At 44.1% G+C, this 22,050-nt stretch overlaps 1 protein-coding gene across 7 annotated transcripts in view; it reads right to left on the bottom strand.

The window, feature by feature from the left end:
- Positions 1–22,050, bottom strand: part of tenm2a (teneurin transmembrane protein 2a) — a 201,802-nt gene that overhangs the window by 92,076 nt on the left and 87,676 nt on the right. Inside the window, exon 1 of one of the 7 annotated variants that reach the window (XM_027282429.1) lies at positions 13,337–14,315. The exons of the other annotated variants lie outside the window; for them this stretch is intronic. Coding sequence (XP_027138230.1) covers positions 13,337–13,388 — 52 coding nt within the window. The 5' untranslated portion in view covers positions 13,389–14,315. Of the gene's footprint in view, positions 1–13,336; positions 14,316–22,050 lie in introns of those variants that run through there. 7 annotated transcript variants of the gene reach the window in all.

The following is a 22,050-nucleotide window of genomic DNA, read 5'->3' as shown; positions in this document are numbered from 1 at the left end:
CACAGACAGGCAAGTACACACTGATGCACCAAAAAAAAAAAACGGATCTTCATACACGCCACTCTTCTCATCTGAATGAGGGGTGATAACTCACCAAGCCGCTGTCGGGGAAAGGATAGAGATAAACGAGGGGTGACGAAATGAGAGAGAAAGAGAGCAGCTAGAGAGGGAGCGTCAAAGATAGAGAGAACGAGGGAGTGGAGTGGAGAGAGAGAGAGAGAGAGAGAGAGAAGAGGAGAATTGGGCCATTGGTGTTTTTCTTTCCTTTTTTTCCCTCTTCTTCTTCTTTCTGGTCTGTAGTTATGTAGGTCACTTTTTTTCCTCCGACTCGGGAGTGGGGAATTTGTAAATCTGACATAATAAGGCATTTGGCCCGCAGTGACGCTTCTGAAGACGGTTCTGTCTTTCCTGCTCATTTTCACTGCACCATTGCACAGCTAGCGGAATGCTACTTTACCTGGCGATCTGAGGGAGTCAAAATGGAAGCGAGGGGGGAAAGAGAGAGAGGGAGGATGAATGGAAGGAGGCTGGCTGATTAGTTTTTAGCCAGGGGGGAGTGAGAAGAGAGAAAAATGAGGAATATTCAAATGGAAATAAGTGTCTCCGCGTACACACATACACAAGTGCAGACAGAAAGGGTTGCAAGCTAGAAAAAGAGACACAAAATCCTTGATGGCCTCTGAATTTCAAACCCAAAATGTTTGGTATTTCATGCTTGCCTTCCTTCAGAGACTTTTCTTGCTCTCCTTCACCTCTTTCATGTAAGAGGCGGTGGGAGATCTGAGGTAGAACGACTATTCCCTATCTCGTTAATAATTCACCTGTAGCTGTGACCACTCCTGAATGGAAAGGAGAGAAAAGAAATACTTACAATCCTAAACAACTCGCGAGGATGTTTTCTTGATGACACTGCATGTCCTGTCAGTCTCGAAACATTGTAAAATGTGCACATGCAGCGCATGCACAGCGCGGGAACACATACACACACGCAGAGGAGCAGACGGCGCAGTGTATGAGGTCTGACAGGGCTCTCCGAGGACCAGCTTGTGTTGCTAAAATAAGGCTGTGTCTGGAAAGAGGTGGATTCCCCTTGAGTGGGGCACAGAAGAGCACTAAAAGCTAAGTGGAGTTGAAAAAAAAAAAATAGCCTCTAGTATTGGAGGAGAGAGTGAGAGGATGAAGGAGAAGGAGAGGAGAGAAGGTGAAGGGCAGGAGAGGGATGGAAAGAAAATCAAGGTCGGACAGGAAAGTAGCGGAGAGTACATCTGAGTAACTTATGGGTATATGTTTCACTTCTGAAGACCATAATTTCATCCAGGAATTCATAACATGTCTAAATGTCTATACATGACGTAGAGTGAAAACGATACAATTAGTAAAGCTGTGCATAATTTAAAAATAGTCCTATCAGATATGACAGAAAAGAGAATGAAATAACCCCCCTGCACGCCTACATACTGCAACATGAATATTCCAGAAAATCACACGTATTATTATTATAATTGCTCCTGTATTTTCTATATTGTAATTAACCTGTGTCTAACCTCATGTTGTTGTGCATCTGTACTTATAGACTCTTGAGACACGGACCTGCAGTATGAGGGTGGGGTGTTCAAACAAAGCTTCATTTTCTAAATTGGGGTTTATATTTGACTCTACCTCCAACTTATACATGAGTGGGAGTTATGTTATATATTACGCTTCAGTTGATCTCTGAACTGTTGAAAATTTTTAAAGACGAAATGATTCATCGATTAATTGAAAAATAATAACTGATACATGAATCTAAAATTATTCCTACTTCCATCCATGTATATCCATAAATCTGTGTGTAGAGTTCGACTAGTGCGCACACACACTTACACTTAAGGTGTTTTGGTTAAGTTGCGAGGTACTTTACAACTTGGAGCAGAAGCCGTGGATAAACACATGGAACAAGGGTGTTACTTTGGCAACATGACTGAGAGCTTTTTACGCTCCTCTGCCATATAACGCTGTGCCTTCCCTCCTGTTTCTATCCCCCTCTTTCTGCATGGCTCCCTCCCTCTCTTCAATCCCTGTGCGCCTCTATGTCCCTCACCCCTCTCTCACTTTCTCTGCCTCTCCACCTGTGCCTGTGTGCAGGTACACTCCTTCTCCATTAGCTGCTTTTTGCTGCACCAGGGGACACCGGGGAGAAAAAAAGGTCTGGAGAAATGAGCAGGAGACAAGGACGACAGAAACTAAAAACCCCGCCCGCGTACCTGCACATACTCACACATGAGGCCAGAGAAAATTACAGGGTTTAGAGGGAATTGGACTTGAAAACACACGGCAGAACCGGGAACAATATAATACAATAGCTTTGCAGATTGGCAGCGTTGCAGCACTGTCTTTAAGTGGGATTGTTTTGTGCATGTGTAATTTTATTCTGCATGTGTGTGTGTGTGTGTTCATTGTTTTAAGAAAACATGAGGCATTTGTGGGCCTGCTGCTGGCTGAGGCTGCAAAAGCAGAAACAAATGATTCAAATGAGTTGCTTTTTAGTCATCCTTGAAAAAAAAGCACAAAAAAAACCCACCTTTGATACTTTTCTCTGGCCCATCACTCTTGCATGTTTTGATTTCCTCACTTTATTTATTCCGCACCTTATTTGCTTCTATTGGCTTTTTTTTTGTTGTTGTTCTCAAAGATGAATTTACAGGGCCTGAAATTGGCAAGTGGTGCTTTAAATTTCTGTGGCCTTGATCGGGTCATGCAACTAACAAAAGAGACAGAGAGCAGCGAGCGGCCCCTGGCTGTGCTTGGAAAATATTCTTGAAGGGTGGCTTTTATCGGGAGGCTTTTGCTGTCTAACGTTGAGCCCCGGCCCGCTGCAGTCGTCTCCTTCTGGGCCGGCTATTCTAATTGAGACCGCGACAAAATGAAACGACAAGTCCCTTTCTGATGCCGATGCAGCCCGGGTAATATCCTTGCTGTTTCCCCAGTGCGCCGTTTTAATCTCACCCGGTTGGTGTGAGTATGATAGAGGGAGGTATGAGCACATGAGCACCGGGGAGGGAGGGAAGAAAAAGAAAAAGTGTGGCTGTAAACAACCTCAACCTGTTCTCCGAGCACTCTGTGTCTGCAAGGGGAGCGGAGAGAGACCGGGAGATAGGAACAAGACGAGTTGTGGAGTGTGTTTGAGGAGGAAGCACTCCTCCTCCTGTCTCCTCTGTCTGTCTTTTCCCCTTTCTCTCTGCAATCCCTCTCTCCCTGCGAGCCGGTGTGTGTGTGTGTGTGTGTGTGTGTGTTTGAGTGGGTGAAACACTGCCACAGTCCTATAGCCTCCCTTGAGACACTACTTCAAACAGACTGGAGAAGTACTGCCAAGGGTTCACTCGCTCGATGTGTGTGTGTGTGTGTGTCTGTGTGTGTGCATACATTAGCTGTGTGTGAGCATTGTGTCTATAAGCACAGATGCTCTCTATGCCTCTGTGTTCTTTCACACTTATATAGTTTTTTTTTTTTTTTAATTCATCACATTACACATGCAAAGATCCTAAAACAAACTGTCACGAAAGTGACGCTCAATTACTCAAACACCGTCACTTTCTCACCCTCTTTTCCTAAAACACACATGAAACACACACACACGCATGCACGCACACACGCAGACATAATTAAACAAATCCGTGGTGTCTATTAAGCGTGAAGGCCTCCCTGCTGTGAGAGACATATTAAAACCAGGATTAGCCCAAAACAATTACAAAATGCTACAGACAGACCCCATAGCCCCCTGGATGGTGCTCTAAGTTCGTGTGTGTGTGTGTGTGTGTGTGTGTGTGTGTGTGTGTGTGTCACCTCATGTGAGCTCTAACCAGGGAAAAGCGGGTTGCTTTGCTCACACTGCTCTTACGTCTTATGTTTTATTTAATACTTGGCAACTGTTGGTGAGCGAAAGGCAGCGGGGACCTTGAAGCAGTATGCCGTGCTAAATAAAAACCACTTTGAAGAGTGGCAATGGCAATGACTCAAGTCTCATTATATTTCAATATGTGTCGTTACACTCAAACAGTGATGTGTGCCGTTAACAACGTTAAGAACGCTGACAAAAAGAGAGAGAAAACTGATTCGCTGACACAAATATACAAGTACACAAGGTGGAGGAATGATTTGCTCCCATTACTGGATCTGAAAAATATTCAATATTTTGTGCTTCACCTGAAAAGTACAAAACCATTATCCTCCACTGTTGCCTCCTCCTACTCTGTAACTCTTATTCTCTTTTTTTTCCATCGTTCCCTCAAACTCCCTTTCTCTCTCGCTTTCTCTCTGTGGAACAGAGCGACATTCGTTGCCACTTCTCGCCAGGTATATTTGCATATTTGTATTATTCTTTCTTCTTCCCATCCATACGCACTTCTCCACCAGGTCTTCAGATTTTGCGCTGGCTTCCAGTGTGTGTCACAGAGTAGAAAACACTCTTACTCCTTGTCTATAAATCATTAAATGATTTGAGCTCTTAGATCATCCGGAGCTGGTTTGTTTGCTGTTCCCAGAGTAAGAACAAAGATTAGTAAATCATCATGTAGTTACCAAGCGCGTGGAACAAATTACCAAAGGATCTGAGGTGTAAATTTCTATGCATGTATACATGGATAATATTTTTCTTATTATGTGAATGACTTTGAAATTGGCTCTTTAAATACCTTTCCCCCAATCTCTCGTATGTCAACATTTGTCTTTAATTCTTTCAGTTTTAATTCATTTTAAACAACTTCTGCATGTCAAATGTAAATCGCGCCGTTTGAATGGACTTGCCTTCTTCTCCTCCTCCTTCAACTCATTCCTCTGTCACTCTCCTGTCTTTTCTTTCTTTCCTCTCCCCATCCAACCATCTCCACCTCTCCATCTCTTCCTCGGCAGAAGAAGTGGGAAGTCTACCTGCTGGATAATCCTGCATTACATCCCTAATCCTCTCAACGTGTTCACAGACACACGCAGACGCCATTCGTACATGTGCGCGCACGACGCTAAACAATAGTTGCAGCTGTTGGAGGCATCGCACATATTTTTGCAAAATGTAAATGTGCGTTATTAAGTGACAGGTTTTAATGAATCTTTTTACACTTAGTAATTATTTTACTAACAGATAAGACGTACTTCTGAAGCCTATATGGGAAGCACAGTTTTCACTGCTGTGACACAGACTGAACAAGCAAAACCTTGGTGGGCTGTCACTAGAGGGTCTGACATCTAAGAATATCTTAAGGAAAAAAAAAACAAACCAGAGGCATACAGAAAATAAACTTCAGGTGCATGTGTGTGTGTGTGCATGCACATAAGCGGGTTCTCTAGTGGGCGAAGGGCGAAAGGTGAGAGAAATGAAAACGCTGTAAAATCAAAACAGGGCGAGAGATAGAGACGGAGCAGCGGGCGGGATACAGACAGACAGACAGGAGGAGGAGGAGTGGAGACAGAAGGAGTATGAAGATCTCTGTGTGGTGGTTCTCATTAACAAGTGGCTCCGGGGTCCAGTCACTTGGCATTGATTTGTTTTAAAATCCAAAGCTCGGCAATCGACAAGCCTGGCGTCCCCGAGTCGCCGTCAAAGCCAACAAGTGCGTGCAAGCCGGTCCAGTAAACCAATCACAAGTCACATCACTGATACTCTTTCTTATTCCTCCAAAGCAGCATACAATATGTACTGAAGTCAGTGAGTCATCTTAGGAAACCTCATAGCAATATTTTTTAAAATGGAAATGATGAAATATTTAACCAGACGTCAATCACATTAGTAGTCTGGGGATGCAACGAAATCCCTCTAATTTCTCCCATGTGTCTGTCTGGTTTCACATACCCTCCATTCTAGTGCACTTGTGTCTCCATATGTGTGTGTGCTCCAGGCTGAATAGCCTATGAATAGAGGCCATAGTCAATCAATAGCAATCTACGGCCAGCCTTTCGCAATGCTAATGGAACTGTGCAAGAGCTGGCATTTGGCCAGTGCCATCACTGCAGCATCAGTCTCAAATCACATACACACAGACACAGGGAGAAAAAAAAAAAGGTTAGAGAGACAAGAGGTGAGAGTCACAATGTGTGTCAATATGAGAGACAAAGAGGGGGACGGGACAGAGGGAGAGAGAGACACACACATTCAGAGAGATGAATGTGCCGTGTGACATTGTTTAGGTGATCAAGAATGATCGATGGAATCATTTCCCTGCCCCCCTCTGCCCTGCTGCATGGCCCATCTACCCTCATCTCCCCCTTAAGCATTGGTCATTAGGAGCACCCCCCCCTCCCCCCCCCCCACACACACACACACACACACACACACACACACACACTAACACACATGCAAAGACTGGGTTTCACTTTGTCATCATCCTTTAGGCAAGGTCAAACATCCTGTCTCCTCAAAACACACCTTCTGCTTAGTAAGGCAGCTGTAGCCACTGTCTGGTTAAGCTTGTGCGTGCGTGCATGTGCGTGTTTATATATTCAAACCTGTGAACTAGGATGAGAGATGGAGATTAAAGCTGGTAATGTACAGTAGGAAAAAAAAGGTTATGTAACATCAGCGTACGTATTGAGTTACAAAGCGGCATAATGACTCGCGTATCACAACTAGAGTGACCTTTACGAGTCCTTTCAGACTCTACAGTTCAAAGATGATGATACTGTGCCGCCGTATCTACTGGGTAAATCCCTACTGAGCTGTAAATAGGCCTACGCTGTGACTGAATGCGGAAACGGAAGAGAGAAGGAAGCCGTGATGTTTCTTCGTTTAATCACCTCCTCATGGAAGCGAGCACATTATGCACGGAGCGGCTAATTGAGGGAAAAGTGAGAAAAAAAACATTTCAGTCGAACTTGTCAACCACCTCACAAAACTGATGGACGGCTAATGTACCTTTTTTTGTCGGAAGAGTCATTCCGGTGTGTTCATCAAAGTAATTCAAAAGTGATAAAAACTAACTCGATAATGCATTACTGTCTGCATGAAGTCAGGCTTGAAGTCCTTGCCGTGATTTAAAGGACACATGTAATCGATAAAATCTTTCTTTCTTAAAAAACGAATCTGACAGCAGCGGGTGGAAATACTTCTTTATGAATATAACTTTATGTCTGAGTACCTCCCCACCCCTGACAGATGAACTCAACAACATTCAAACTGGATGCTGTTTAACAACATTAATTATTTAAAATAATAACGTTTCATTTCAACCATTATTTATTAGATAAATATTCCAACTGTTAAACACTTGAAGCGAACGATTCCAACCACATAGTATCTTTATAACCGTTTATTCATTCTTTTTAGTTCTCTGTTTGAAGTGTTCAATCATACTTTGAGCTATTTCACCAATCTTCCATCACTTTCAGCTTTCACCTTCAGTGAATTCATCCATACTTATAGCTACTTGCCATTGATCCATTACTTTTAGGTAATAGTTTCTGCATTAACTTTATGCATTACTTCCATTTCAATCGTTTTATTGCATTACATTTCACAAACTAACTATTTTTTTGAGGTCTTCTCAATTACAACAAGCGAGATAGTGCTCCGGTGTTACAGCTGACATTAGTTACAATCTTTCACACACTCCCAGGAGTTCAAGTACCTCTAGTTGGGAAGCAAAAACAACTCCCTTTCTGTGTATCCTATATTTGACCTACTTTTGCACAGAGGCAGCACAGCAAGCTACCTGAGTGTCTCCAGCAGAAGCCCCGCTCTTTGAAACCGCCCGGATGCGAACTCTATATCGTGTGAGCCATTGTCCTCACTCCGTCCCTTAAAATCGGTTCCACATCTGTCACAACGTGGCACCCATGGAGGCAGCCAGTAGCTGGCGGGGCGGAGTGACTCACAGTCTGGGGCTGGAGGAAAAGGTAGTCTCTCCTCCATTTTTATGTTAATAACACAGACCCGAGGAGAGTATTTGGTGAGAAGGGAGGAAGAGCTGCAGGAGAGAGAACAAAAGAAGGGGGTGAAGAGTTCAGGAAGCTGGAGTCAGTGTTTTGGGGGAGAAGGATATCAAAGATGAAGGGAGGTGCTGTGAAGGAGGAAATGTGGACGGGAGGTAGCAGCCAGCAGGGAGGCAGAGATAGCAGAGAAATGAGGAACATTAGATAAGATGAAGAATGGAATGGAGAATGGTTAGTCGGGTTTCGAGTTTACAAACAACGGCGTGATGTGTCAATGAGTCACCGCTGTCGCTGTTATCCCAGAAGGTATAATGAGGCCGTGTAGATGAACAATGGCAACCCTAAGACAAAATCTCCTTTCCAGCAGAAATGCTGGGATCAATTTGTCACTTCAGCATGACTGTAATTGTGACACTTTCATCTGTCACATAGTTAGCTCTGGCACGGATCGATCTTTTAGAGTGTTGGCGTTGCATGGCTAACAAATGAAACAACACTGCATCTTACGCAGCTGCTGTGATTGAGGGTATGATGGTTTCTTGCTCGGGGGAAAATTAAAAGGTGAATGAAGATGATGAATAACTATGTGAAAATATTCATCTTCCTTATTAATATGAGGCGCAAAGTAAGTGAAAGGATTTAAACGAAGTGTGATGTCAGCTTTTGTTTTTCCGTTTTTCTTAATAAATTAGCTTCTTTCTTTTTTTTTAAAGGGAAGCAGAACGAGACGGCGATAAGAGGACAATGAGCAGAAAGCGTCAGGTGTGGATGGAGAGCTGGTTAGAGATAGGAGAGGAGTGGGATGTGTTGGGGTATAGGTGACACACATGGCAGCGCCACATGCAGATGGTACACATGGATGAGCAGCCAGGGTAGTCAAGCATAAAACCAGCCAGCTCACTGATCAGACACACACACACACACACACGCACACACACATGCTCAAAAAGCATGCTGAGAACACCGGTTAGCTTGCCAGCCCTTTACTCACCCAAATCACCACTGTGAAAATTAATACCTCCAACCGTCCATACAAAAAAAACAGCCACACACACTATAGCAGACACGCGCACTCAGACACACTCTAGAAATCAATAAGTGCATTAAATATTTACTGTAGGAAAATGCATCCATAAAATTTGCGAAAGAAACCCTTTTGAAACATTTTACTTTAACTTTAAGTTGACTCAATAAAAAATAAAAAAATCCTAACATTTTAATATCAGCCGTGTTAATCTCAACGATTTCCTTTCGCTTTCTATTTCCTTTTCCTTCAAAACTGACTCGAAACTGAGATTGACTGCCGGCTGACTGCTTTTCCATCAGCGTGGCACACACACACACGCACACACACACAAGTGCTTACCTGATGAGAGAAAGAACAGATTGAGCAACACACACAAAATAGAAAAGAAAAAAGAAAAAAAAAACACAACCCTTTTCTTCCGCAATTTTCAAACATGCACACAAAGCCATCAAACCGCACATATTATACACAAATGCACAGCCGCTGACGGCCATACACGCAATAAAGCATGGTGCGTCGGGGAGGACACAGGGGGCTGAAAGCAATCTTCCAGCTGACCTTGAGTGGGGAGGACAAAACGTGTGATGGAGGGAAAAAACCAATGCGAGGAAAAGGAGTGAAATACATAATCTATCTCCACTGGCAGAGGGAAACAAATGCTTTCACTGAGATTGAGGACACATCGCCCTCACACATCGACACACACGCATATGTACATACACGCGCATTTGGCTTAAAGAACACTCGATGGAAAAACTGAAAGCAGAGGGAAAAACTCATTTTCCTAAAGCGGGAAGGCAACAGAGAGAACGGGAAATGAAGAAAGTGATGCAAAAGAAAGAAGATGACGGAGAAAGAAGGAGAGGAGCAGTGGGTGGAGAGAATAGAGGAGCTGGTAAAAGAGGCCAAAATAGGTGGAAACAAAAGAGGCAGAGGGAGCGAAGCAGACAGAGACAGATGGACGGAGTAAAGAGAGAGAAGGGTAGAAAGAAAGATGACTGCTAGTGACCGGCCTTTGTAGATGACTGTCGTTGCTCACTTTCGAGTCAGCTTCACTGAGACAAAGTCTTAATGACTCATGGCCCAATACTCCGCATAATCAAGCTGTGCATGTGTGGGTCTGTGTGTGTTGGCGTGTGTGTGTGTGTGTGTGCGTACGAGCCACTAGTCTTGTAACAGAGAACTTTATTACCATCTGTTCCCACACATGCTTATTTGTTTAGCCGTGACACGCACGTCTTCTTCAATCGCTTTGCTATTTTCTCTCTCTCCCACTCTGTGCCTCTTCCAATCACCTCTCCTTTTCGTGTCCTCTTCTCCCCTCCGCCTCCCCCCCGCATGGAGGGGTCGCATTCCAATAAATAGGATCCGACCACACCCCCTTTCCCCCCTTTCCTTCCCAAAAAAAAATAAAAATAAAAAATCCTGGCCATTATCTCAGTGGCTTTCTAACTACCTCGATCTTCCCGGGGAAATGGAATCGCGCTCCAGCCATTTTAATCAAAGAGTGTGTGTGCGTGTCAGGCTGCTTCAGTGTGTGTGTGTGCGTGTCTGTGTGTGTGTGTGTGAATATGAGTGGGCCTCAGTACCCGTAGAGGCCATTAGGTGGAGCTGGTGCCTGACAGAGAGAGAGAGAGAGAGAGGGACACAGAGCTGAATGAAAGAGAAGGGAAGGCTCACTCTCTTCTACCTGTTATCATTAATTTTTCTGGTAGTGTGTTTTTTAAGGTGTCCAACAGTGTGTTGTAGGCTGGATTGCCTGTGTCCAGGAGCATCTATTATTCATGGTGCAGTATCACTTGGCAGTAGTGGTGTGTTAGTTGTAAAAAAAAAGAAAAGAAAAAGAAAGACACATTTGTGCAGCAGCCTTAAGCATGATCCTTTTGGAGCCTATTTCTCATGTTGCACTTTTCAAATTAGCAGCAAAAGCACAGGTGTAACTAATACTTAATGATGTCCCACTAAGCCATACCAATAAACACACATACATAATGCATTCATTTATGTATAAGTTACACCTGTGCTGTTCCTGATATCACACGTCAAAACGCTTGCAGTTGAAAAGAGCAGTAAGCGAAGATGAAAAGAAAAAAAAAGTGTAAAGTTAAATCCAAACGTGAGATCGGTGGAGCTGACATCTATAGTCACACATTAGTCAGCGAGAGCCTCTTTTGATTTGGACTTTTTTTTTGTGAAAGGTGGTGGGGGATTCAAATCAGACAAACTTCATTGTGAAATTTTTCAGATTCAGACGGTTGAAAAAACAAAACCAAAAAAAAAAAACACACAGACTCAAGCCGAATTTGTGAAAAACACACAGACAAACGCGCACCTGTGCAACCACAGATCTTGTTGGCAGTTCAGAGAAAAGGGACGGTAGCCTGGAGGAAGGGCAGGTGTCCACAGATGGAGCTCTCTCTGTGTCTCTCTCCCTCTCTCTCTCTCTCTTTCTCCGCCACAGATGGACCCAATCACACCTATTTCTCTCTCACATGCCCCGTAGCTGCATAATCAGCGTGAGTGTGTGTGGCCGTCTGACTTGTTTATTGTCACATAAAACGGGTGTCTTCTGAATGACTCTCTAAATACGTATACTTACATAGCGTGGTTTTTACCCTACAGCCGAGCGCATGTGGCGTGTTTACTGTGTGAGATTCAAAGACTTCATTCAAAACTATCAGTCATAAGTACAAGTTTCAATAAACCTGTGTGATCAGTGAGACGTGCTCATTCCCCTTAGACCACCAAAATGAACGCAGAGATTTAAAAGTGTCTGCTGGCTCGGGATAACATTTAATTTTCTTTCATATTTGCATGTTTGGTGACAGCTGAACACGTGTGAGGTGGCCTGCAGAGGGCCTGTCTGTCTCAGATGGCAGGGGGTCTTGCTAGCCAATGGGACCACCCGCTCCGTAAAGCAGGAAGTGAACCACCGATCTGTCATCTGTCTTCATAAACCCACCAGTCAGGACTCTCCTAATTAGTCACCATGGAAACCATGGCTAATTCCCTGGTCTGCCATGCCAATCACGTCCTGTCTGTGGCAGCAATCAGAAAGGCACATTTATCCACCGCTGGGCCGGATCCGTGTAACAGATGTGTGTGTGTTTGTGTTGGTGGGTGTCTTTGTGTGTGTGTGTATGTGTGTGTGGGCGGTTCAGGGAGCCTGTGTGTGTGTGTGTGTGTGTGTGTGTGAGCTTGTGAAAGGCCTGTATTTCCTTAGACAATGTTGCCTTTATGTGTTCAAAACACACACAAAAACAAAAAAAAACCACATAACCCATATTACGCCTGTCTAGCTTGTAAATTCAAAATGTTTGTTCAGATAGGAGGCAGATGTGTCGGAGCTGCTGAGAGGGGTGTGTGTGCCATGTTGTGATTGTCTGTGGGAACTGTTTGATTAGCTTGACGAGTGCTAGCAATCCCTTCACACCCACAAAGCAATCAAACAAACTATTATATGACACGCACAAGCACAAACACACACACACACAGATACAGACGCGCAGATATACTGTAGACACTTTTTTTTTTTTTTTTGTTTTTTTTTTTTTTTTTTTTTGTTCCCGAGGTCAAACTGTTCTGTCAAACAACAAAACCCCCCTGCTGTTCTCAAATAACCTGCACATTCACACAAGGCACCAAAAAAAAAATAAATCAGACCGTTTTGATTTTGAAATCAAATCCACATCACATCTAAATATCCAATCAATTAATCAGCGTTGAATTAGAAAGGCAAATACTTTAGAAATAACCTTGTAAATATTGACGAACACACACACACACATGAATAAATTATAGATTGGAGTTAGGATAGGGGCAATGTGTGTCCCGTCCATTTCTTGCCATCTTGTCAATCACTGTAATTACCATCAACTGGAATGCGCTCACCAGAAAGCTGGGGGGGGGGCGACACACAAGGGCGCACTTACGTACGCACCAACTTCAAAATCAATGACCAATAAACACACACGGACACACGGGCACGCGCGTGGGGGGGGAAACGCACGCGTACAGCGGGTACTGGCATTCGCGGATGCCAATCATAACTTCAAGCGCACATCAAAGCCAAGTTCTATTCAGATGTATGCCGTTTGATCACCGCCACCGCCTCCACCTCATACACACATTCTCTCACACACACACACACACACACTCTGCTGTACGTGCATATATAACCTACATTACAGCGAGGTGTTAGAAACCAAAGATGCATTTAGACAGAAAATAATAAAAAATCTGAAATGATTCAAGATGTTTTCTGTCTGAGCGTGTGTTCGGCAGAAGAAACACAGGGATTGGCTACAGTCAAGTTACAGCGATGCTCTATTGTTCCTCACACTGTTGTCTGGAGAGAATACAGCACAATGCCATCTGACTGCTTTAGTGACAAACACGTATCGAGGGTCTTACCTGTCTCATGAGAGAGGGTCTTGGTTCTTCCTGTGTTGCCTGAGTGATGCATCGCTCCGTACTTGTCTCTGTTTCTGATTAACCCTCTACCCTTATCTCCTCTCCTCCACACTCCACTCCTCTCCGCTCCCTTAAGAGTCCTCTTTTCTTGATTCTCAATCTTTTTTTCTTTCTGTGCCTTGTTTTTCTCCCCTCTTTGACAAAAAGTCCTTGCTGCCTTGCCTCGTGTTCTCCTTCACTCCTCGTCTCCCTTTCTTCTCCTCCTCTCTCTCTCAGTCTGTTTGCAGTGAAGCTCTGTGAAGCACAATCCGCTAGCTGAGTGCCGGAGCACCACGCAGGAGGAAAGAGGGAGCGAGATAGAGAGCAGGAGCGCCGAGACACGCACACACACACACACACACAGACACACACACTCCCTCACTCACGCAGTGTGGATCAACACACGTGTAGCTGTTGCACTGCAGAGACGAACGCCACACACCAAAACACCGGAGGGGAAAAAGGATGAGCGCAATGCCCTGCACTGCTTTCCCCTCTTTCTTTCTTTCTTTTTTTTTTCCAGGAGACTGCAGGTCTTTTTTTTTGTCTCCCTCCTGTTTCTAGTCCTCAGTCCTTTTTTTTGCTCAATCCGTCACAGATCAAGGCCAGCTCGGGCATAAGGGAACGGATGGATGAGGAGACACTGAGAGTGAAAAAGAGAGTGCCTTTCAGCCTGTGGCAGGCAGAGCAGAAGAGAAGGAGAGATGTGGCTGCGGCTCCATCCTCCATCTGCCCACAGCTGAGACTGAGAGCAGACTCAACACACACACACACACACACTCGCTCTCTCTCTCTCTCTCTCTCTCTCTCTCTCTCTCTCTCTCTCTCCCAGCAGCGCCGCACCACCGAGATGGAGGGGGAGGTAGGATGACGGCGGGAGCTAACGAATGAGCCAAAGGGAGAGAGAAAAGGGGGCAGGGGTGAGACAGTGAAAGAGGGAGAACGTAGTGGTAGATAGAAGCAGGAGGAGGAGGAGGAGGAGGAGGAGGTGGCAACAAGGGCGGGAGGAAGCGATGGAGCCCACGAGCGCTAGAAAGTGAAAGAGTGACAGAATCATGGGAATGTGACAAAGCATGCACATCAGAAGGCAAAAGGGGAAAGAGAAAGAGGAGGAAAAGGGGATAAAATGAGATGCGGGAGACACGAGGGAATGGGTGTGCGAGAAGGAGAGGAGGGGGATGAGGCAAGGTGGATGGAGAGGAGAGACGGGGGGGGTTTGAGGGTGGAAGGAGAAAAGACAAGGCGGTGAAGCAGAGACGTGGAGCGGGGAGGGAGGGAGGAAGGGCAGAGGACACTGCGGCGATGAAGCCAGTAATATGTCAGATCTCACATGGGCGCGCTCGCATCCACATAATGTCCCTAAATAGGGAAAGAACAATGTCAAACAAAGTGCGAGGGGACGGCAGCCACAGAACCAGCACAAACTCTTGTCAAACATCAACCTCGCACGGCATGAAATCTTTCATTTCCAGACAAGTGATTTTGTCCTCTGACAGAAAGACACAGATCAGACAAGCTGAATTAACTCACTGAAACATAAAGGTGCCATTTCTCTCTCTTTATAACATCCGGCTCACCAGCTCAGGTACCAGGTTACCAGGTGAGTGAAGGTCCTTCCAGTGCCCAGCAGAGGGCAGACATCATGTCACCTATCAACCAACGGGCTGAGGTCATCATGGAGCTCATCAAAAAAAAAAAAAACGTGGAAACATTAGCATAATCCCACATCACCGAACGCATTGATCAACATTCAGCGAGCATTTGACACATCGCTGAAGTCACTTATTAGACATTATGCATTTAGACAGTCCTGCATCACCAAAGCTGTTCATCATTTAGCGCACATTTAGACATAATTCAACATGACTAAGAAGAATGATATTTGAGTTAATGAAGACATCATTGGGAATGTTAGTGTGTTTGTGATCTGAGAGTGGAAAAGACAACAACACAGACACACACATACAAACACTCCAAGTATGGAACCGTGGACACAAAGCAGGCACGTGTAGCCTGCTGTGCACCGTAGTGAAGAGGGACGAGGAGATGAGCAGTAAAGGCCAGGCCTCTGAGCCACCACTCCAGAGGGCCCCCTGTCAGCCTCATTTTCTACCTCTTCATGTGACATTCTCAGACGCCATCTATCATCCTCAACGAGTCACAGATGCATTGCACACAATGTGCCGCGGCACCCGCGTGCACGCTCACACATATGCATTCATAGATCAGGAGCAGCACACACACACACACACACGAGGGCAGCTAGACGCTCCCTTGGTGCACGCCCACTTCCGCACACAGGTGTTGAGGCTCGATTTACAGCATAGGGGTCGGTGGTGGAGAAGTGCAGGGAGGTGGGGGACAGACGGAGAGGAGAGGGGAGGACGGTGTTTTTTTTTTTTTTTTTGCGGCTATATGACTTCATCATATTAAAGTTGTGAGAGAGAGCGGCCCAGGTAGAATCAGCGGGAGGAGACGCTGGGTTTCTCGATGAGGTTCACGTCAATTTGTCATGATAAAAAAACCCATCTGAGACAGAAACAAATTGCTTTCTTGACAACACCTTGTAATACTCCATCATGCACACGTACACACGCATGAGCCTCCCCTTCGCTGATATACACATGTACACACACACACACACACACACACACACACGTGAACACAAAGTTTCTCACGCGGGTTATTTATCAATGCCATTCAGCATCATTATACCTGGCATATCTGTATAAGCATATATATTAGATGTACTATATGTGGGCTATACAGATGCCCCAGCTCAGCGTGATTCACTGGAGAGTCCATTGAGCCCGTTATAGTCCTGTATGGAGGGCAGGAGTCTGGAAGGATGGAAAAGAAAAGAAGAAGAAGAAGAAGAAGGGAGATATGTTAAAGGAACATATGGAAAGGTCACACAGACGAAGGTGAGCACGGATCGTGTAACAGTATGAGAAGTAAAACCTCTGCTTATTAGGCATAGTGTGGACATTTACTCCTCCCCCCCTCCTGCTTTTGTCATCTCATTATTACACTATCAGGTTAATGTTGGATTTATGAAACTCAAGCTATGCAGTTTGAACTGCGAGCTGTCGACTTGTACACTCCGAGCATGTTATCTGCCTTTTTTAACCCAAATTTTTTCCAATGTCTCTTCGCCTCACAATCCCTTTCTTCCTCCCAGTGACAGTTTTTGTTCTTTTTTTCCCCCCTTACCTCCGCCTGTTCCCATCCACCTACTTCTTCCTGTTTCTCCTCCTTCTACCTGCCTCCTGAGCAGAAACACCAAGGGAGAGCGGATGAAGTCGGAAAGGGGGGTGGAGAAAGAGAGAGAGAGAGGAATAGATGGAGAGAGAAGGTGTGCTATAAGGTGCCCCCTTGGGTTGAACATGGTCATTTGTCATGAGGCTGAAAGCTTAAGAAAAGACTAGTTAACCTTTACAGCTGGTCCCCGTGAGACAGAGGAAAAAACACAGCCCAGCAAAACACCTCCAGGAGAACGGGTACAGTACGCCTGCACACACACATGCATGAGCGGCCCTTGCGGTAAGCTTCTAAATCCACGATCGATAGCGGCGAAACCCCGTTCTACGAGAAGAAGCGAGAGGTGGTTAACATTTTCTTCACTACCCTCCCTCATGCCCAACTCTTGCTCTTTTCCCTCAGTGAAGAAGAAGAAAAAAAAAACCTTGTTGTCTCCATGGTCCTTTCCTTCCCTCCTTCACCCCCCCACCCCACTCATCCTTGTCAGGCCCACACCCTGCCAGAGTAATTAATCACTTTGTGCTAATGAGCTATTAACTAATGACAGATTGACATGCCTCTGCCTGTGTGCGCATGTCTGAGCATGTGTCGGTGTGTGTCTGCGCGAGCATGTGTGAGTGTCGCCGCAGCCACCCCTCAGCACACTAATGTGATTAATAAGGTTAAGCTCTTATTAGGCAGGGAGCGTGAGGAGTACACTCGTGCACACCTGTGCACCACCGACATCTACACGCGGACACAAATACAAAATATCACAAACTGAATGACTAGTGTCGGTGTCTGCTGTTGAGTCTGAGTATAAATAAAACTAGGGCACGGGAAGAAAAAAAAAAAATCACATCAGATGCTTTATACCTTTCACCATATATTCTCATTACCCAGAGGCTGACTCTGCTATACACTAATCACATCTCAGGGAAAAAGAAGGAAGCACAGGAGTAATGAACATTGCCACGACCTGAGCTGAAAACGTTCTTTTAAACAAAAAAAAACCTCACAAGCCTTTTGTTGCTGATTCTTTGTCGACATGTTTTGTCCACACTTTTGCACTCATTCAGCAGACAACTCATTCAAGCCCATGGAGATCAACAGAGTGTGTGCTTTGCTTACTGTTTGGGACAACACTTTACCACCTCCCCAACCCCCCTAACTCGCTGTCCTCCCCTCACCTTCAAAACTGGTTTCAGCACCACGGACAGGCACACAAAGGAGCCGCATTCTGAACAAATATGAAGCGTCCTTAGAACAATGTCCTTGTTTCAGTGCACAGCGTGATGCTCTCCTTCTTTGTAATAACACTCACATCCTAATAGACTGTGTACCAAACAATTACAGTGTAAAAAAGAGAGGCACTATATCAAACTGTAACACAAACAGGAAAGTGTTGCTTGAGACAGGTAGTTACAGTACAAGTCTGTACCTGGAGTCTGTTTAATCAGATGTATTGGACTCTAAAGCCTCTGCTTTTTCCAATTCCAAGAGAAATGTAGTTACAGCAAGATCATTTGATACTCAGGAGAATCCTTGCACTACATAATAGGGAGACTAACCTAGCTGCACGTGTGCGCATACGTGCAACTGTGAGTGTGTACTGTGCATGTGCCAGCGCATGTACTGTACTGTATGTGCTCCGGTGTGTCTCTGACCTAACAGTGCGTCCCTCTGGAGAAGTTTTGGCGCATACCGAGACTCATTTGCATTCTCGCAAGCTCTCTCATTTTCTTTTTTTTTTTTCCTGTGGCTTTAGAAGTGAACAGCTGCTTAATGGTCATAGCTCTTCAGAGACAGGACATTGGGAAGCACAGAGGGGGTTAGCCAGGGTTTCTGCACTGCCAAACACACACACATACACAGGCGCCAGGCACACACGCACACGCCGAGGCACACACCAGGTAAAGCTTGGTTCAGTCTTGGTTCTGAGAGTGAGATGTGACCATTTAGCAGATGTTTTCCTTCCCAAAAGTGACTTTGGAGGCTTTTCACACTGTTGAATTTAACTACAATGGAAAACAAAGCAAGGCACACATGCATTATATTGTAGCTGATGTGACAACAAGAGAGGAAAAAAAACCTCTGCTCAGTATGGCAAAAACAATACTACTGTTTTTTGAATTTGTACTGATGTACATTGCGTTCGGAACATGCTTCATCTTGGTGTAGCTACACATCCCAAGCAACTGATTGTAGATATAATATCTGCTCTGTACGCCACTGAAATCATTGAGCTTTGAGAGGAAAGAGAGACGGATGAATGGAAGGAGCAGTGGAGGGTGTTTGTAAAACCCGATTTAAAAACCAAAAAAGGGGATTGAGGCTGGATTTTTGGGGTGGAGGGAGTTTGAGTGCTTCCCTTTAAATTTTTTTTGTGGAGCTCACAAATTCAAATAAGCCGTTTCAACCCTGCACCAAAGACACACATCCAAGCACAAACCGCATCAAATAGCCTTCATCTCCACGCGCGTTTGACTGTTTGACTTGAGCGAACAGCACGGGCACGCACAGATGGGTTGTGTTTCATGAGATGCCAAAAGAAGGGATTTGGTGAAATAAAAGAGGAGTGGGAGAAGGTTATCGCCTCGCAGTTGAAAGTGTGGAGAGCCGCCCTGGTTTCACAGTCACTCCTCAGCGGGGAACCTCGCGTCTTGACCTTTACTGTACATCTCTGAGATGACTTAAATGTCCTTTTTTGACAAAAGCACATTGTCAAGAGCAGGTCACACGCACACACAAAGCAACTCGACTGACTGATTGATTGACAGGTTCACTGACCCACAAATCTTAGCTGCATAGTTACCAGAGCTATAAATGAACACAGACAAAATCAAATCGTGAAGTCTGTTTGATCTAATATGTAAAAAAATAAAAATAATAAAACAAACTACTAATTAAACATGGCTTAACTAAGATAAAAACTGGATTGGACAACACTGAGGATAGCTTAAGAACAAATTGTCAAATGACCAAGATATTAGAATCTGGTTTAAAAGCAATGTATTGTAATAAATAGACATTTTTTGGTTTCAATATTTGTTGTATTGTTTCATCAGCTTGATACATCAATTACTTTTACTAATCTCATTAAAATTACTTATAAAACTGATTTTGTACTGACTACATGTTTGCGTTTGTTCCGTTCGTGGTGTCTCCATCTGTTAAATGTGGTTAAAAACAATAGATTCTTTTTCTGGGATTAGGGTTGGATTGGTTTGATTATTTGGGTTTCTGTTACAGAGTTTTATTACAGTCACTAGAATCTCTTGAAAAGATAACAAACAATAACATCTCTTCCATCGTGAAAGACTTTTTGGCAACCAAAATTAATAAATGTCTTCACACGTAGCCCATGCAAAACATAAACTACATCTGTATTTGGTGTTATAACAATGTGAAATGGTCATTTGCATTTTATGTCACCTTCATCAACTGTCTGATCCCAGTTTGCGACGAAAACATGGGTTACCACTTCAATACAATTCCTACATATTTGGTTAAATAAGGCCAGAGGAAAAGTGAAAGAGCTTATTCAAGAGAATAAAACTAATTTAATTTTGCAATTATATAGAACAACAATGGAAGCACAACCGAACATGAAAGTTAATATCTAACATCTGCCATAAATTAGGCAACAATGTGGTTTTCAGTTAAGTCCAGAAGTCAAAACAAACACAAATTAAATTACGGCCTATGCACTACACACAATAACGTCCTTATGGCTGCAGTTTAATTTCATCTATGTGGTTAAACCAAGAAAAACAACAACAACTTAAAAAGCTTCCAGTCTATATGTGCATAAGTGTGATGGCGTCATCAATGCGACTTTCTAAAACACAACTTTGTAGATAAAAGCATGTCCCTCTTCTTCTCCTTTTCATATCTCAAGTGAAATGTTGGTACCGTGGCTGCTTTTACTTACTCTAAGGCGATCCTGTCAGGCAGCGTTTTCTATCAGCGAGCAGTGAGAAATCCTGCCTCTTTTATCGTGAGCTCTGTTTGCCAAACAGGTAGAACGGCCACGATTTGAGAGTAGCAGTTGAAAGCCTCAAAGTATCTGTACTCCTGACCACAGTCGAGCTATTGTGTGTGACACAGCAATTTTCTTGTTGTTACGAAACTTTGACTGTAACTTCTTGTTTTGTACTACATGGCAGCCCTCTGGACTTCATCAGGTGGGATAAAACTTTCCTCATGGGCTCAGGGTTTGCGTTAAAACATGCAATGGTATTCACAGATTAACCATAAAAGATGAGCGTATAGTCAGACAGGGCCAATAGAGACGTGGATGAATGTAAATGCCCCTAATGAAAAGAGAAAAGAAAGACACAAAGACAAACGAATGTGCTAAGTCTCAGGCTCACATATCTGGATGATGATGAGGAGCCAAGAGGGTTTTGGAGGAGCCAGATAGGATAAGCGGGGAAGAGGACAGCTCTAACATAGAGACAAATGACCTCCCGACATCACAGACATGGTGGGCCTGAAGAGAGCTGGGTAAATAAAAGCTTGGATACATAGAATAGAGGAGGCAAAAAGAGACACAGAGGCAGAAGATGAGAGCTAGATCAAACACAAGGATTGATGGGCTTGTAATTTTCTCTTTTCTGCCTGATAAAGATGATGAATCCCTCTTTGGGGAATTTAATCAGACTCCAACAAAGAACATACACACAAGCAGCGCTGCAACAAACCTGTCATGGGTAAGTAAACAGCACAGTACAAACAAATACAAAGCTTGTGTGTATCCCTGTGTGACACGCACACACACATACAGTAAATTTCTCAAATTCTGAGCTAATGGAAAAGTTTTAAGTGTCTATCCATTAACAGACAATATATCAATGATTTCACTGTTATTTTTAAAGGAAAACAATGTGAAAAATATGACCAAGGACTCTATATGAAAGCATGCAAACATTTCCCAGAAAGAAAGGGACTGATGGGGGAGTGTGTGTGTGTCCTTTCCTGTCTCTGTACTGGGCATGAATGCTGCCTCTTTACCAGACTGAATAGATTACAATGCCTATGCCACACAGATCAATATACACAAGCTATGGCCAAATTAATTGCTTGTGACAATGCAAGGAAGGCCTGCGAAACTTCGGGAGAGGAGGAATCAGCCTTGGATGGAGGAGCACTTTAAATGTGAAGTGAATATGTGTGTGTGTGTGTGTGTATACGTGAATTGTGCACGCTTAAAACAGTCATTGTTAGTCAATAAGCAATTTCTAAGTGAGCGGCTCGCGGTATGTACAGTCTATTAATTCATCTATAGTAGACGCCCTTGAAATTTTCGAATAAAAAAAATAAATAAAAGAAATCCAGAAGAGATGAATACTGTGTGAATTAGAACAGAGAGTGGGGGAAAAGAGAAAAAAAAGCAGGAGAGGGGGAGGAAATAGGGGGAAACAAGTGAGTTC

Source organism: Larimichthys crocea, chromosome I (genome assembly GCF_000972845.2).
Source record: "Larimichthys crocea isolate SSNF chromosome I, L_crocea_2.0, whole genome shotgun sequence".
NCBI classification, from domain to species: domain Eukaryota; kingdom Metazoa; phylum Chordata; class Actinopteri; family Sciaenidae; genus Larimichthys; species Larimichthys crocea.
Note: the sequence above shows the minus strand (reverse complement) of the source record. Positions and strands in the feature narration are given on the sequence as shown.